Source organism: Triturus cristatus, chromosome 8 (genome assembly GCF_964204655.1).
Source record: "Triturus cristatus chromosome 8, aTriCri1.1, whole genome shotgun sequence".
NCBI lineage: Eukaryota > Metazoa > Chordata > Amphibia > Caudata > Salamandridae > Triturus > Triturus cristatus.
This window is the reverse complement of record NC_140591.1, coordinates 1,665,678,473-1,665,695,682: the sequence shown is the minus strand read 5'-3', so window position 1 is coordinate 1,665,695,682 and position 17,210 is coordinate 1,665,678,473. Positions and strand designations below refer to the sequence as shown.

The following is a 17,210-nucleotide window of genomic DNA, read 5'->3' as shown; positions in this document are numbered from 1 at the left end:
TTGCTCCGTTTCATCGGTATTTGGCTCATGGACAGGTGACAAAGGTCAAGGTCCAAAGAAAAGATCACAACTTCAGTTAGCGATAATGAAATGCAAGGGAGCTGTTCCCGTGCAAAAACAGCCGCTAACCCCATTCGTAATATTTACAAGGGAATCCTTGAAGTTTGGAAGTCCAAAAAAACTGCCTGTAACTGCAGTTAGAGGCAGTTTTTTAAGACCAGAAAATAGCTGGTCATAAAAATAGAGATAACACTTCTGGCCTACTTTCAGCAGGTTTTGATACTGGACAGTGCTAGAAGCAATGTTGCTGCACTGCGCTGCCCTGCAACAAGTGCGAGTTGCTAGACATTGTGGCTTTTCACTCGCGCCTCATAAACCTCTTTTGTAGGTTTTACTAAATCACGTTCAAATAAAACGTCTTCATTTAGAGGGGCACTCAGACCAGAGCACTCCATGTGCTTGTTCGTTTGGTTTGAAAGATGACTTCCTGGGTCAGCTGAGAGCGATGAAATCTAAACACGGCTAAATAGCTGCTTTGATTTATTCAGTGGGGATTTCTCTTCTGACAATGCCACCAATTTATCTAACAAGGAAGAGAAAGGCAATCGCATAACTAATATTAACGTTGAGCGATATGAAACAAATATGTCTTTTGGTTTACTAGAATGCCGCCAGCTTACAAAAGTTTTACTTTTAATGACTCACTTTGCTGTGATTTAGTATGTATGGGTTCTTGGCGTTCGGAATCCTTTGGCACAAGCTACGTCCGCAGGTACTCCTTAGTTGTTTGTGTGATTTTAGCCACCTAGGGTCATATGTACAAGTAGTTAACGCCGCCTTAGGGGTACTTTTTGGATGTTATTGCAGCAATTGTTTTATTGCCATATGTACAAGCTGTCGCTGACCTCTGTTAGTGGCAGTTTTCCGGTGAAAAGGTCCAAAGAAAAGATCACCACTTCAGTTAGCGATAATGAAATGCAAGGGAGGTGTTCCCGTGCAAAAACGTCTGCTAACCCCATTCGTGATATTTACAAGGGAATCCTTAAAGTTTGGAAGTCCAAAAAAACTGCCTGTATCTGCAGTTAGAGGCAGTTTTTTAAGACCAGAAAAGAGCTGGTCATAAAAATAGAGATAAAACTTGTGGCCTCCTTTCAGCAGGTTTTGATGCTGGACAGTGCTGCAAGTAATGTTGCTGCGCTGCCCTGCGACACAACTACAGGGCAGGAATGCACACCATCAATAAGATAGGACGCATTCCTGGGCCTCAGTAATGAAAAGTGTTGCAGCCCTGCGACAAGACAGCGTTGCAATACTTTTCACTACGTCCTTCTTGTGACAACATGGATGCGCTATCCTCAGTGGACAGTGCTCCATGTTGCAAGAATGACAGATACATCTGGAATACTGATGTATCTGTCAGCGCTAAAGTCACGCATTGCTGCAGTTGTGTCACAAGTCTGACACAACTCCAGCAATGCATGGTGCCAGCCTATCCCTGTGGCACTGTGTCACCCTTACGCCTGCCAACAGGCAGGCGTAAGGCACTGACGCAGTGCCATCCTACAATAGTCGCAGTAATATCTGATGGATTTCACTGTGCTACTCCTATGAGGCCTTGTCGCGTGGGAACGCACATCCTGCATACATCATAGTCTGCAGTCCCTGAGTGGGCATCTGACAGGGGGATTGAATTGGGACAGGGAAAGGCATGTGTTTATTATGGGTTAGTAGAAAATCCCGATCAGCTGGTGGAGTTCACAGGGTTTTCCCCACTCTGCGAGTATTAAGGAGTTCCAGAAAATCTCTGCCAATCTCCACATATGTAGAGTTTCTTCTCTCATGCGGCATGCCAAGTTTAAGTTGTTGATCGAAAATTTGCAGCCCCTAGCACGATTTGCAGATGCTATAATGCCTCCATGCTAGACTTCCTCAATGTGAGTGGTGGTGGGCGTCCGTGACCATTTGCGTTGAGAAAATTGCCACTAGATTAGAAAATCTACTTGAGTGGCAGAAAGAAGCAGCACCCTCTGGCATGCTGCATAGCACCGTTCAAGCTGATTTTGCAGCACTGAACAAGCTCCCAACACTACAATTCAGTGCTAGCAGCATGACTTGCCGATATCCGCCCAGTCGCAGAACTCCATGGAATCTGGCTGAGTTTTTATTGAATTCCGCAGAGTGAAACTCCACAAGCTACACCCACCCTTAGTGTTTATATGCATACAAATTTCATCTGCCTAATCCACATTCAGTTGTATGCCCTTGAACCCAATCAAAAAAGTTGTTAATACCAATTCCCACTTCCTCAAATATGTGTTTTCAACCTGAAAATCAAAGATAGATGTAAAAATAAAAAAATTGAAGATTTGATGTCAAAGCCGTAAGGGTGGCATTTAAGTCTCTCCAATAGATCAATTGGAGAAATAGTCTAAGTGGTTAAAGGAACTTTAATTGAAAGCACCAGTGGATTGCCAACGTTAATGCTACTGTGTTTAATTTGGACCAGAGTTTGCAGATATCCATAATTTTTAAGGACCAGTAAACTTTTGTTCAGATGAGCCTGAGAAAATTGTTAGACCCTCTTCTTAATTTCAAAACATGTGCAGCGAGCCTCAGAAAGGGCAGATGTTACTCAAGAATGGTTTATATGGCTCTGTGACTTAACATTTACATGCTGAGAAAGGCTAATATAGCTTTTTAAAAATGAAAACATACAATTTTTGGCAGTGGGTGTTGTAATAAGTTTGGGCCAGTTCTATGAAGTGATAGATCGGAAACAGTTGTTACCACTTGCACATCCAATTTTTGCAGCCTATCTCTGGTTTTGCAATGTGAGTTGTATACTAATAGGTCATGTTGAAAAATCTCCAGTCACAGGGGATTGCAGAAAGACCTGCCTAATGAATGTTAACTAAACAGGTCACTATTTCTGATCTCCTCTAATTGGCTACAAGCTAAGGGATGGTGACCTTCAAAAAAAGCATTAGGCCTCCTGTTAACAAATTATAAAGGTCTTGAACACATACCTCAGACAGAGACATAAGATGAGACAGAAGACTGCAGCACAGATGTCAACTGGAAGCTGAAATCTCGCATTCAGAACTTTCTTCAAATGTAGATACAGCTCAGATCTTACATCAAGATTTCAGGATTCATGGTTACTTGGTAAAGGGCTTCTAGTAGTGATAATGACGCTTCACTTCTTGCAGTGAAGAGAAACATAGTAGATGTTGTAGCCTCAGCCACTAATATTAGTTAACTCATTATCTATGCCCATTAACCTATTGATCCTCCGGACTTTGTGAGAGATCCCTACATGTGAAGACAAGATCTAGGGCCAGATTTATCATAGTGTGGCATCGCCCTTGCGCCACTCAAGGGGGTGCAAGGGTGACCCAACACTACAGTCAAATTTATCAAGCCATGCAATGCCAACCTGTGTGGCCCTGCTTGGCTTGATACACCAGGAGTAATGCAAGGCTGCACAAATCACTGAGTTGCATTACTCTGCCTCAGGGAGCTGTTCCATGGGTGGAGAATGAGTATTTGCAGGCATCCACAGATGGATTTTGGTGCATTCCCAGATTTACCATTACTGGTAGACCTGGGAATGTGTCAAACTGCTATGATTCCCAAAGAGAAGCGTAAAACAGAGAAATATCTTTATATCTCCTTGTTTTTTTCTCTTGCGATGTGTGCTGCAGAATGCATCACATGTAGTAGAGGGAAATGCCTCTCAGGGTTGTTTTTATGCAGAGAGTGGAGATGTAGGTTTCTTTTCTGGTGGAAATCATCATGGTGGCAAGCATAATTATGGCAATCGTGGGTGGTGTGAAAGTATAGTCACCACTTTTCTGCATAACCTCTGCTGACTATTCTCTGTTGAGTGTTGGTCTGTTTTGTAGCAAATGCATCAGTGTTTCTGGCACTGTGTCAAGAATTTGTGAAACTGTGCCCAAAGAAACACAGGGCCAATAACAAACTGGATGAGCAATATTCACAGATGGGATATTACTCCACATAATTATAACTGGCCCAATGTTCCAGAACCAGTATTTATTTCTCAAGTGTGGGGTAACACTAGACCACATTTACCAGCCAGAAGATTTCACAGCTGAAATTGCTTTGTGATTGGGCTGTAAGTGTAGCCTGCCTTGGTCCCCAACCCAACACATTCCTCACCCAACTCCTTCCAAAAAATAAGGGATCATTTAATGCTTCCCTCTACTAAGCAATATTCTTCCCTTCCATCTAACACCTTCCTCATTCATCTCACCTTCACTGCTCCCCCACTTCCATTGAGCACTCTTCAAGTCGTCAGGGATGTTCCCTTTCTATGGATCATCTTGTACTCGCTGGATTTACATGCAATGATATCATCGGCAAGCATTCTTTCTAGCCAAACGTTATCCCTGCACAATAATCTACTTTACTTGTAATTGAGGCCATTGTGTGGTGCTTTCCTTAAATCTAGCTTACAAACATAGGGCTCGATTCATGAAGGTAACATTAGACCAAAAGTCTAAATTAGACCCAAACTCTTACCTTACTACTTTTCGAGTATTCACAAAGGTAATCTACTACTAGTAACTTATCTACCTGTAAACTTACTACTAGTAAAGTTACTAGTAATGAAATTACTAGTAGTAACTTACCTTTGTGAATACCAAAAAGTAATAACATTAGACTTTTGTGTTAAGATAGACTTTTGCTCTGACTTTACCTTTGTGAATTGGGCCCACACTGTCAATTTCTTGTATTGAAGGAAACAATATGAACATTGATACTGCAGATTATTTTTTTTGGGTAAAGCTCACTGTTCGTGTTTAAGAAGTTTCATTGAGGCAGTTAAGAACAAAAGTACAACAGTACTGCAACCGTTATAACAAAAAGTGAAAACAAACGGCCAGAATAAAGATTATAGAGGGATAAAAAAGAATTAGAACAACCCAGGTAAAGAAACAAAACCGGAAAATGGAAGCATAATGAAAAGTTTCACCTTAAAACAAATAGCATTTTATGGTATTTTGGATAAGAGAATAGAAAAAGAAAAAGAATGATAGAAAAGAGGGGAGAAAAGGAAAGCAAAGAAAAAGGTAAAAGGAAAAAAGGAAAGAAAGAAAGAAAGAAAGAAAGAAAGAAAGAAAGAAAGAAAGAAAGAAAGAAAGAAAGAAAGAAAGAAAGAAAGAAAGAAAGAAAGAAAGAAAGTAAGAAAGAAAGAGAAGAAACGATATGTCTCTTGTGTGGCCATGACATACTCTCTGAAAACACTACTTCTAGTTTCCAATGCTTTCATTCACACTTAGGATTTCATTCATGTGCCATCAAAATCTGAATATGCAAGGCACTCACCAGCTGTGTTAATGTTTGCTGGACTCAAGGCACGACCTTGCGCAATCTCAGAGCCATCTACACAGAGAGTGTTGAGCACTGACTGTGAGTCAAATGCCTCTCGGCCGGCATGTTAGTGCCAATTCATGCTGACGTTGATTAGATTAAGATAACCTTGACTGACATGTGTGTTACTTTCCCACCAGACTGTACTGCAGGAGGCCTGCCCTGCTTGTCAACACGCTTTCACAAAAGTTCCTGTAGACATTTGCTTAGTTGCCTTATTGGACAAGAAATCTATGTTTATTCTCTTGTGGACAGGCAGGACTTTGCAAGACGTCATGTAGTCAATGGCATCTTGTACTGGGAACCAATTTTTTTACTGTATGATACCGGGTAAGGATATCATTATGCTACCAATTTTCTCCATCTTTGAACTTCACCATCGTCTAGACAACACTCAATCAGGATTCAGGAAGAAACACAGCACAGAAACAGTATTCATGATAGCCACTGATGAAATTTGAATCATTCCGGACCAAAGAGAAGCAGCAGCCTTCATCCTGCTTGCTCTCTCTTCTACCTTTGACACTTTCACCTATAACACCCTCATCAAAAGACTCCACAAGACTGGCATACAAGGATCTTCTCCAAAATGGATTTGTTCCTTCCTCACAGGAAGAACCCAATGGATCAGGTTGCCTTGCTTCATATCAGAGTCCAAGAAATTGATATGCAGAGTCCCACAGGGATCATACCTCAGCCCCATCCTTTTACATACGCATGACACTGCTAACCAACATCACCAAATCACAAGACATCTTCATCATCTCCTACACACAACTCATCTTCTCCTTGATGGACAAAACAACCCCCACCAGAACCAACTTCACCAACTGCATGAACATGGTTGCAGACTGGATGTGAACCATATGCCTGTATTGCTTCCCACTTCTAGATAATAGAAAATACCGCCCTTCTACATTGAGGCTCAAACACGACGAAGCAATAAAAACAACACAGCACCAGGATAGGGATTTCACTTTTATAAGATGAAACACATCAAAACACGGTTCTCAGAAAAAGGCATGGGGTTTTATTTGTGCAACACTCTTTAACAAAAAGGCATTCCCAGATGTCAAATGAACAACATTCAAATGTATATAGATATATGTATATGTGCAAACAATAACACACTTATAAGTAGGATATTATTATGAAATGAAATGCAAGCGGATAATACTGGATGTACTGCAAGAAATGAGAAAGATATATACACTAAATACATCAGATGATTACAACCACTAAAGACTTGGAGGGGCACACAGACACTCACACATCATAATGAAAATACCTCAGATGATTATAATCACTGACGACTTGGATGTGCACACAAACTCACTCACACATCACAAAGTCAATACTCAAAAATAAAAAATCTCACCGATCGTTCACTCGATATCCTTGACAACTCAAGCTGGAGGAGCCCTTTGAAATCCCAGGATTCTCGATCAGGACACAGGTTCCCTTGTGATAAAACGTCTGCCCCACAACAGGGCTCCCGTCTGGGCATCAAGAATTCCTGCCTTTAATACCTTTTACTCAACCTGAGGAGAAGGTTCTAGAAACCTCGCCCCATTTCTTCTGTTATGAAAAACCGAGCTGACCCTACTGATCTATGTCAAGGCCAAAACAGAAGCTGGCCAGGCCCCTATATTTTGACTCCGAGACAGAGCTGTACATTCCACCTATTTCTCTGGCAACAACAATCTCTGCTCTGACAGGTACCAAGCACACTTCCCACACATTATCCCAGGGTGGCTCACAAAAGCCTAAAACAACCTTGAACGTGAATAGCCTAAACAACTTGAGTAATCTGGGGGCCTGCATGTGTGCGCAAAAGCTCAAGCTAGCTGACTGAATTGAAGATGACATGAGGGCATCTCAAAGCCAATAGTAAGAACTTCATGATACTTCCCAATGTACAACACAATGCACATTGTGTGCACCACTGCCTATAGCATCACACACTTCATCTCCCAATGTACAATGTAATGCACATTTGAGCACCACTGCTTATAACACTGCACTTCCAGACCAAGAAGTACATTCCACATTGCTTTCTCTCTCTCTCTCTCTCTCTCTCTCTCTCATACTTTCAAATGCACATCCCACACGTTCTTTTCCTGGCAAGGCTGTTCTACTCTGTGAAACATATCTTGCCCAGACAAATCTACGGAATCTTGCTTAAATTAGGGGGCTAGGGGTTTCTCCCGCTGTCACGGTCAAGAATCAGTACAAGAAGGATTTACGCTTAATATCCGGCTAGTAAGGGAGTGGGACCTCTTTTTCCCCTCATTTTCAGAAATTAAGGCATCTTTTAGGAACTCATACACCCTCATAAGGCTCACAGTATCCAGAGGTTACTGTAATGTTTACATCAACGTTTTCACCATTCATCCAGGCTATGCCGTGGCAGCAGTAGACAGCCTCCTCAAGAAAGCCTCAGAAAAGATTCACATAGAAGTCATGCAACACAGGGTAGCAAGTAAAGTTGGTCCCCTGCATCACATGAACAGGAGAGAGCAGAACTGCACAATATCTACTGAGATGTGGCGCTGTCCTGCTCTCTCCGTGCACAGTGCTCTGTGCCATAGTGCAAGGGTGTCTGCATTGTATGAATTCCAGTACAAAAACTATGCTTTAATTTGCTTCACACTTTATATGCATACTGTTCAATGCAGCACATATGCAAAGTGGGAAAAACATTTCTCCAGGTTTCACCTGCCTTGAGGAGGCGTTCGATATTGGCAGAAATCTCTGTCTACAATTCTTTGCAGATAGAGATTTGTGTCAACATCTCTGAGTGGTTGAATGGGAATGGTCAAGTAACGCAGATGAAATGCCCCTCTGATACAAAATAATGTAAGGAAGCACACTACACACTGTTGCGTTACTTTGGGCTACAATCCAATAGTAATCGCATTTGCATTAGATTTTAACTCCCACCACAACACTTTGTTGAGTTCGCATTACAAAGTAATGTAAACCCAAAGCAAAATGTTTGTAAATATGGCCTCAGTGTTTTATATTTATAACTTACATGAACATCGGCTTCTAAGTCAGTTGAGTGAGACTGTCAACAAATGGCTTAGCATTGTTTAAGTCTACTCACTCATAAAATGGTGGATCCACGTCTCTGCCATTCTTCCAGGTCCCATGCCACATTTAGAGTTAAGAAATTTACAAGCTCTCAACGGCAAAGTTTCACCTGGCTCCACTATCGGAAACCAATGACCTGATGGTCCTTCAGTCAAAGGGGCATCGGGTCACATTGACAGTCACCCCACAATATATAAGATAGGGTGACTGTCACTCATTTGTTTTTCTTAATTTTTATAGTAAATCTGGGTGGGGAACATCTTCATATCATGAGTTTTATTGAGAATATTTGAAGATCTGTTAGTCGCTCTAAAAACCAGACTAGATTTCACTGTTTGGTCGCACCAAGAGCCTAAGCCTAATTCTGTTCTGTGGCAAACCAAAAGCATACTCAGTGCTTGTATTCATTGAACTGTGAAGTAAATGCTGCCTTGTCAAAATAGAAATGTTCTTTTGTTCATGAAATATATATTCTGTTTGAACACAATGATGATTAAAATGAAGAGTTTTACCAAAGCAAACCTACCTTTACTATTGCTGAACTCTCCATGGGAGCAGGGTACACAGTCGAAGCAGCACAGTGGCTCCCCCTCTCTGGCAGCCTTCCTGTACCCAGGGGGACAGCTCTCACTGCAGACAGAGTGGGGCACCTGCGGGTGATGGGACAGAGAGGGCTCAGTCAGACAATGTCACATTATAGAGGACTGTTCACAACATACAGTGGGAGTGCGACAACAGTTTTTTACATGCACAGTGAATGAGTGTATTATAGAAAGAGATCACAGACCAAATATGAGCAAGAAATGATGGAAAGAAAGGCGGACTCAGAATAGAAGGAACCGCAAAAAGGTATCAGGAGAGATTGCGACAGATGTGAAGAAGGTGTTTTTCTCACAATCCATACCAGTAGCATATTTTTGTATAAAATTCATAGAGTGATACAAGTGAAATTACATGAGATTCCCTTCTATATTATGTTTTTTCAAATTAAATTTACAGCCTTTAAACAGCAAGAGTGGAAATTGACCATTTACTAAATACATTGGTACACAGTAGAGTATTCTGAAGGGGCAAAACCACGTGATTAGTCATACTGTTCTGTATTGATGCAGCTGAGGCTAGAGTGTTCCTATTAGAGTAGGACTTAAGCTGTTTTCAATATGACTGCACTCTGTCTGAAGTAGCGTAGTGGGCAAAAAACTGATGGACTGGAATGTGGCCTCCAATGGATTTCCAGTGGCTAAGACTTATGCAAACATTCTGCCCTCGCCTTTGTGTATTCCTTCCTGCGAATTACTAGGGGCATTGATTGTGCCCAGATGTGGTTACATGTTCACAATGGCACAAGATTCAAGTTAATCCTCACTGATGCCTACATTGACTGAAACTGGCCTTAGGTTACTTTTGTTCCATCTGATGTGGCCTGGCAGTTCAGGCTGGAAGCTTCCTGTTGGAGCAGGACTAAGGCTGATTTGCATATGGATGATCTCTGTCTAAAGTGGCAAATCATTTTGCAAGCATTCACCCTATCTCCTTTGTGTTTTCCTCTGTATTATGTGCAAGGGATAATTTGGTGCAGGTTAATGTATCTTTGTTGGACATGGCCCTTCTTAGAGAAATTACCGAAAACATTCTGCTTTTTCCTCCTAGTTTTTGCCGGCTCTCTCCTCATGACCATAGAACCTGGGCACCTTCCTGTTGTACTGCAGAGGAAAGGTATGCATGCCCATCCTCCATGCACCAGGAAGGGGCAGCGTATGTGGTTGGTTTTGGTACCATACATATGCGTGCCCCATGTTTAGATATCCCACATACTCGGGGCAGGTACGGCACCGGCTAGTAGTGGGATGTAGCACTGAGCATGCCACCCATGGGATAGCCTACCAACCATGAATTGGGACTGCCATTGCACAGAGTGTGTGGCGGTGTGGGTAAACTTCGCCACGCAGCAGAGCAGAGGTTTTGGCCAAATTCTGTACATCAAATGGAGCACAGAGTGGCAAAGCTTGACAAACTTTGCAAGCGAAGTGGAGTTGGCCACCCACCCCTACTTCTGATACCATGAGGACATCCACCCAAGGAAGCCCAGAGGGGACCAGGGGGGTGGTAGGCAGAAGGCAGGGAGGGTACAGATGCATGTCTCCCACCCAGGTACTGAGGAGCCCCCAGGTGGGTTTTGTCCTGTCTTGGGGTGACTCCCCACGGGGTACTCCTGTGGTGTTGCCAATGCTCTTAAGTGGATTTAGGGCCAGAGGCACTTCCTCATCATAAAGGCAGTGTGGAAGTGCGATCGCCTGTCATACACATGTTAATAAGTGGTGCTGATGTGGGCGGGTCTGCCATTGCAGCCCTGTGTGTGCACGGTCTGATGCTGCGGGCCTGGGTATGCGCCCTTACCCTTGTGCTTGTTTGAATACGTGTCCAGCCAAATGTATTTATTTGAAAGGTTTTATATAGCGCGAACATGACCCATAAAGGTGTCAGAGCACTGTAGACAGAAGCAGATAAGGTTGGTCGGTAAAAGTGTACATAATAAGCAAAAAAGTAAGTTAACATGCATAGTTGCAGAAAGAGAAAAACAAACAGGTGGTACAAGTAATGTGACAAAAATTGCATCAATGAATGAGAAACCCCTATTGTCTATAGGACATAAACATTAATATTGATGAGGGGGCACCTGCATCTACAGTATTTAGCCTAAGTGTCTGGCCTGCCATCGCAGCTCGGTGTGTGAAAACTTGCACCTCTGATATTCCCAAACCCGGGATAGGCCTGCTGCCTCTGGCTTGAGTGTGCGCGCACGCACCCATGGACTCAGTGATTACATGGTCAGCCTGCAATTGCTGACCTGTGTGAGCACACTTGCCCCCCGTAGACGGTAAAACTAGGTCCAGCCAGCAAGTGTAGGTTGATGCATGTGTACTCACACTGAGGGCACTAGGGACTCATGCACCATCTGCTCTGCAGATTTGTGTGTGCGCACTTGCACCAAAGGTGCTAGCTACTATGTGTCCCGCCTGCTATTGCAGGCCTGTGCATTCATACTTGCACCTATGGCACCTGTGACTCTATGTCCGGCCTGAGAGTGCAGACCTGTGAGGGTGCCCTTGCACCAAGGATGGTTAAACCCATAATCATATATATTATCAAAAAGGGGGAGGAAGAAGGAGCTGTGATCCATTCAGCTTCCTGTTGTAATACAATACATCAATGGGGAATTGATCACTAGTACCTGAGTAACCAGGTTCAGTGTTCTTGCCGTCTTTCAATAGAAAACCCTCATTCACGTTTCAGGCCGTATGGTGGTGTATCTTGATTCTCTGCCTTATTAAAAAAATGACAGCATAATCATTGGGTTTCTTTTTTCGTATGCTATGCTCGACCTGGAGGAGAAACCACTGGTTATTGCAGTATTGATCAGTGATAAAAAGGGGGTGCTCAAGTGAGGTGAGTTTGTGTAAAGTGAGTTAAAAAAGGCCATGTATTACCTGAACTGTATCTTTATTCAGTTCAGAATGGTGGGGGATAAAAACAGTATTGTGCGTGGGAAGACGGGTTATCAGTCTAATGCACTAGAGTGTCCATGTGAAAGGTAGACATGTTTCAGCCCCATACAGTTGCCCTGACGGGTCGGGAGGCCTTCTTCAGGACCATGTAGAATGAAGGCTGCAAATTGTAGCTGTCTAGGTGAGAACAGGTTCCGTTCACATAATAAAAGTGAAGGTCAGACAGTACCTTTTAGTCCTAAATTTTTGACTCCCTCGTGGTACCAGTGGGCTTTTTTGGCCTGCTCGATAGCACGCACAGCATGATTTGTGCTCGCTCTTCATTCGATACCCCGAGGGAGTCCAAAATTTAGGACTAAAAGGTACTGTCTGACCTTCATTTTTCTTAGGTGAACGGAACCTGTCCTCACCTAGACTGGTAACATTTGCAGCCTTCACTCTATATGGTCCTGAAGAAGGTCCCCCGACCCGTCAGGGCAACAATGTGGGGCTAAAACGTGTTGACCTTTCACATGGACACTCTAGTGCGTTAGACTGGTAACCCGTCTTCCCACGCACAATACTGTTTTAATCGCCACCATTCCAAACTGAATAAAAATACAGTTCAGGTAATATGTGGTCTTTTTTAACTCACTTTACACAAACACACCTCACTTGAACACCCCTTTTTTATCACTGATCACTACTGAAATAACCAGTGATTTCTCCTCCAGGTGGAGGATAGCATACACAAAACCCAATGATGACGCTGTCATGTTTTTAATAAGGCGGAGAATCAAGATACACCGGCATACTGCCGGAAATGTGAATGAGGGTTTTCTATTGAAAGACGGAAAAAACACTGAACACTGGTTACTCAGGTACTAGTGATCCATTCCCCATTGATATATTGTAAACCCATAATCAGCCTGGCCTTGCAGGCTTTTGTGAGGGCACTGGCACCAATGGTCCAAGGGTCCCTGTGTTCAACCTGCAATCGCAGGCCTGGGTGAGCAATTGCACATGTGCGCTCAGGTAGTATAGAATACCCAGGTGTGTTTGTCACTACCTATGAAACTTGCTCTTCCCATAGGCCAACCTGGGGAAGTATTTGACAGTACTTCAGGCTGCAACCGTGGATTGAAATGGCGCAGCCTCATGATGTTTCCTATCAATGGACTTCTAGTACCAAATCCTTTCCAATGGTAAAGGTGGTTTAGGCATAGTTCGACTAGAAATGCAACTTATAGAATATGGGTATTTTGATGTTCTAAAACTTTGTGTGTCTGGGTACATGGCTCCATTTGATAACAGGGCACCAGGAGAGCACATCTGTGCATTACTCAAAGGCATCTATAACCAATTGGCATGCCCTCGAACAACAAACCTCTGCCATTTGAGGGCAGTGTGGATTTTTTTTTTTTTATTGAAAACTATATGTAATACAATACAATAAATCCAGCTGTACGTCATATAAATTTCATCAAAAATAATTGCACACATATTAATGATTAATAAATAGCGTATATTGATCAATACTTGGCAGATCCTAAACGGTCCTTTAAGAAAGAAAAAGGAAAATAACCCACCTAGCAGCTTTTAAAAGTATCTCCATTATTTATATCAAAATTAATCTAATAGCCAGAAAAATACTATTTCTATAGAGTATGTTCTCTCATACCCAAAAGGGGCAGACTTAAAAAAGAGAAGATGGATTCAGATAGTGACTTTAGGGAGCTTAATCAAAAAACTTTGCCCAGATCTGCTGAAATTTCTTAAGTTCCCCTATTCGCAAAGCGTATTTTCGTTCACTATTCTTTACATGAGCCATTTTCCGAATCCATTCGCTTTTGAAAGGAATTAAATCTGATCGCCATTTTTGAAGTAAGAGAGATCTGGCAACTGCCATACCAATAAAAGTATTTTACTCCACTTCTGCCATGCCTGCAAATCTGGATCATTACCCCACAATATCAATTGGTCATTCCAGTTGATTGAAATTCCTCATTTTATTGTGAAAAACTCAAAAATATCACTGCAAAACTTCTGAATCAGTGGACACTGTAGTATTATGTGAGTCCAATTTGCGGCTGGATGGATATGGCAACGGAAATAATGACCCAATTGACTAGGATAGACCTTAGCAATAAAGGCAGGAGTTCTATACATTCGCCATTTACTGAAATAAAGCATCCTTCTCCAGTTAGAGCCTCTAATTGAGCTGAAGTTTAAGCTATTGATTGTAGTCCAGATATTAACTGTAGGTTCATGATTTTCATATTTATCCCACTTTGTAATTGCCTTAGTCTCCAAATCTGACCCTTTGATTCTAGCTAGCATTTTTTTTCACTCCCCAGGTTTTTTCATTAGTTTATCTCCCAGCAGATCATAAACTAGCTGTTTCTGAGTCAGAATATGAAACAAATCGAGATTTTCAAGAAATTTACTAAGGGTAATATATGACCCTAAGAGGAGAACATTTCCAGGTATTAATTGAGACATTTCTCTGACGCTAATCCATTTATTGTTCCGAACAAAATCGGAGAGCTTCAAAAACCCAGATTTCAACCAGATTTGAGAGAGAATAGCTGAGTCTTTGATACCTGCTGAGATAACAAGTTCAGCAGTGGGAGTTATATCATTAATAAGTGGGATAGAATAATGTCCAAAAAAAGGCCTGATATTTATTAAAAAAAACAGTGTAGACACTTCTATCTGAAATATTGCTAATGGGTGATGGATTTGGTTGTCTTTAAACATTAAGTTCATAAAAAAAATAATTAAAAAACCTGACTGTAAACCCTGCTTAAATCTAGACATGTATTGTGCAAAATACGCAAAATAGTATTCTTTCAGATTGGAGAGAGCTAAACCATCATCTTCCACATTTTCATATAAAGTGCTGAGTGCAATTCTGGGAATTTTCTTATGCCATAGAAACGCTGTAAACATTGACTCTATTTTTGTAAAAAAGGAATTTAATAATATGCAGGGAATTGTAGAAAATAGGAAACTAAACAGTGGAAGCTCTGACAATTTGATCAGGGCATCCCTTCCTAAGATGGAAAGCGGAAGAGAATCCCAGCGGTTAAATAAGTCCTGAACATTTCGTAATAACGGAACGAAATTCAGATCATACATAAATGGTGAGAAGTAGACCCCTAAATACCGCTTAGGATTCGGATTAAAACAGGAAAGAATATCGGGGTGTAAGATCTCCGGTGTACATCCACTCAAAATTATCTCAGTTTTTCTTTTATTAATGTTATAGTCGCCGAATGACTCATATAAGTCAAACACCTGAAAAACTTTGGCCTGCGATTCCTATTCAGGTTTTATTAAGAGCATAATATCATCGGCATATAATTTAATCTTGGCCATAGATGGAAACGGTGGACTAATATGCCCATTCTTTCTGATCGCAATCGCAAGATGCTCAATAAAAAAGGCGAATAACACCAGAGATAGCGGGCAACCTTGTCTAGTTCCCCTTTTTACTTTTACCTGACCGACCTGCGTAGAGTAATAATGATGTTAGCCGCGGCATTCTTATATAAATTCGCCACCAAATCTATAATTTTGGAAGGGATTCGAAATTTTGTTAAAATACAAAATAAAGTCTCCCATATAACAAAGTCAAAGGCCTTTTCGGCGTCCAAAAGCAAAACTAGTGCTGGAATCTTTCGAGTTTCAAAATAATCCAGTGTTTCCACTAAAAAATGCGTATTGGTTCCCAATTGCCTACCTGCAATAAAACCGTTTTGATCCAAATTGATTAAATGCGACACAAACCCATTAAAACGATTAGCTAAAAGTTTCGTAATTAGTTTATAATCCGTATTTAGAAGAGTTATCGAGCGGTAAGAATTAGGGTCCTTGCCACTTTTCCCTTTTTTTAAAAATCTAACTACATTCCCTTCTCTAAAAGTTTGTGGTATGGGTCCTCCGTCCAAAATTGAATTAGCCAGAGTAAGGAAAAAATCCAAAATCTCGCTAACAAATGTTTTAAAAAATTCTGAAGGGAGACCGTCTGGACCACAGGCTTTACCATTCGGAAGGTTTTTAATAGCTTCCCCTAGCTCTTCTCTTGTGAACGGCCTCACCATCTTGCTATATCCTAAAACTGTTAAAATGGGTAATTCATTTTCCTGAAGAAACGCTTCCAAAAGTGTCTTATTAATGGGTTGTTCATAACCATATATCTTCTCAAAATGTTTTGAGCATAATGCCTCCTATTACTTCCCTATCCTCAATGCAGTGGCCTGAAATAGGGCAGTTTAATGCCAATAATTGGTTACTTACAGCCCGTTCCCTTGCTTGCCAAGCTAGGAATCTGCCGGTATAATTACTCTCATCATAGATTTTTTGCCTATGCTGCTGATAAGAGAGCTCACTTTTTACATAATAATTCTCTGCAAGATTCCGTTTGACCTGCTCCCATTGTCAATGGTTTGCTGGGGTAGGGTTGGCAAGAAAATTATTTAAAAATCTTTGCAAATTTTGTTCAAGCATTTGTTTTTCCTCTTTCCTTCCCTTTGAGATCTCTGAATCTTTAGCCACTACAAGCCCACGAAAAAAGGCCATCTCAGTAGGAAATGCAGCACGCCAGGGGTCGACAATATCAAGTATTGGGTTTTAACTTTGAATCACTTTGAGGGATTGATGCTTTAACAGTTTTTTCCCTTTTGTTGAAGAATCAATCTTTGGATTCATCAACAAATTAAAGTCACCTCCCACAATTATCTCCCCTGACACTAATAATAAAGATTGAAAAAATTCCTCATAAACCGTGGGATTATCCTCCACTGGAGTATAAAAACTTGCAAATGTCAGGGGTCTATTTCTTACCTTGCAAGTGATCCAGCACCATCTTCCCGCCTGATCACTCGCTGAGTTCACTACCTCTACCTGGATTTTCTTACTCAAAAAAATAGCTGTTCCTCTATGGGCAGCAGAAGAGGAGGAGAAAACTTTATGCACAGCCCATGGCTTAAACATTGGGAACTCTGCTACTTTACCCGCTGGTATATGTGTTTCTTGCATCAGGATTACTGTCTTAATCCAGGCTTCTATAGCCCTCATCTTTCTCTCATTTTTGAGGCCGTTAACGTTAAAGGAAATTACTTTCAACAATTTCCTACCCCCTCCAATATCCTTCCATTAGATCTATCAAAACATCTCAAGCAAAATTCCCACTTGTTTTTAAATACTTGTGTAACAGTACCCAGCTCC

General features: G+C 41.5%; 1 protein-coding gene across 1 annotated transcript in view; it reads right to left on the bottom strand.

Annotated features, from left to right (window-relative positions):
- LOC146808524 (vomeronasal type-2 receptor 26-like) overlaps nucleotides 1-16,848 on the bottom strand; it is a 36,039-nt gene extending 19,191 nt beyond the window's left edge. Inside the window, exons 1-3 of the mRNA XM_085623976.1 lie at nucleotides 16,827-16,848; nucleotides 13,942-13,981; nucleotides 9,020-9,159 (exon numbers count right to left, since the gene is read on the bottom strand). Coding sequence (XP_085480102.1) covers nucleotides 9,020-9,159; nucleotides 13,942-13,981; nucleotides 16,827-16,848 — 202 coding nt within the window. The remainder of the gene's footprint in view (nucleotides 1-9,019; nucleotides 9,160-13,941; nucleotides 13,982-16,826) is intronic.
- Nucleotides 16,849-17,210: the final 362 nt, after the last annotated feature.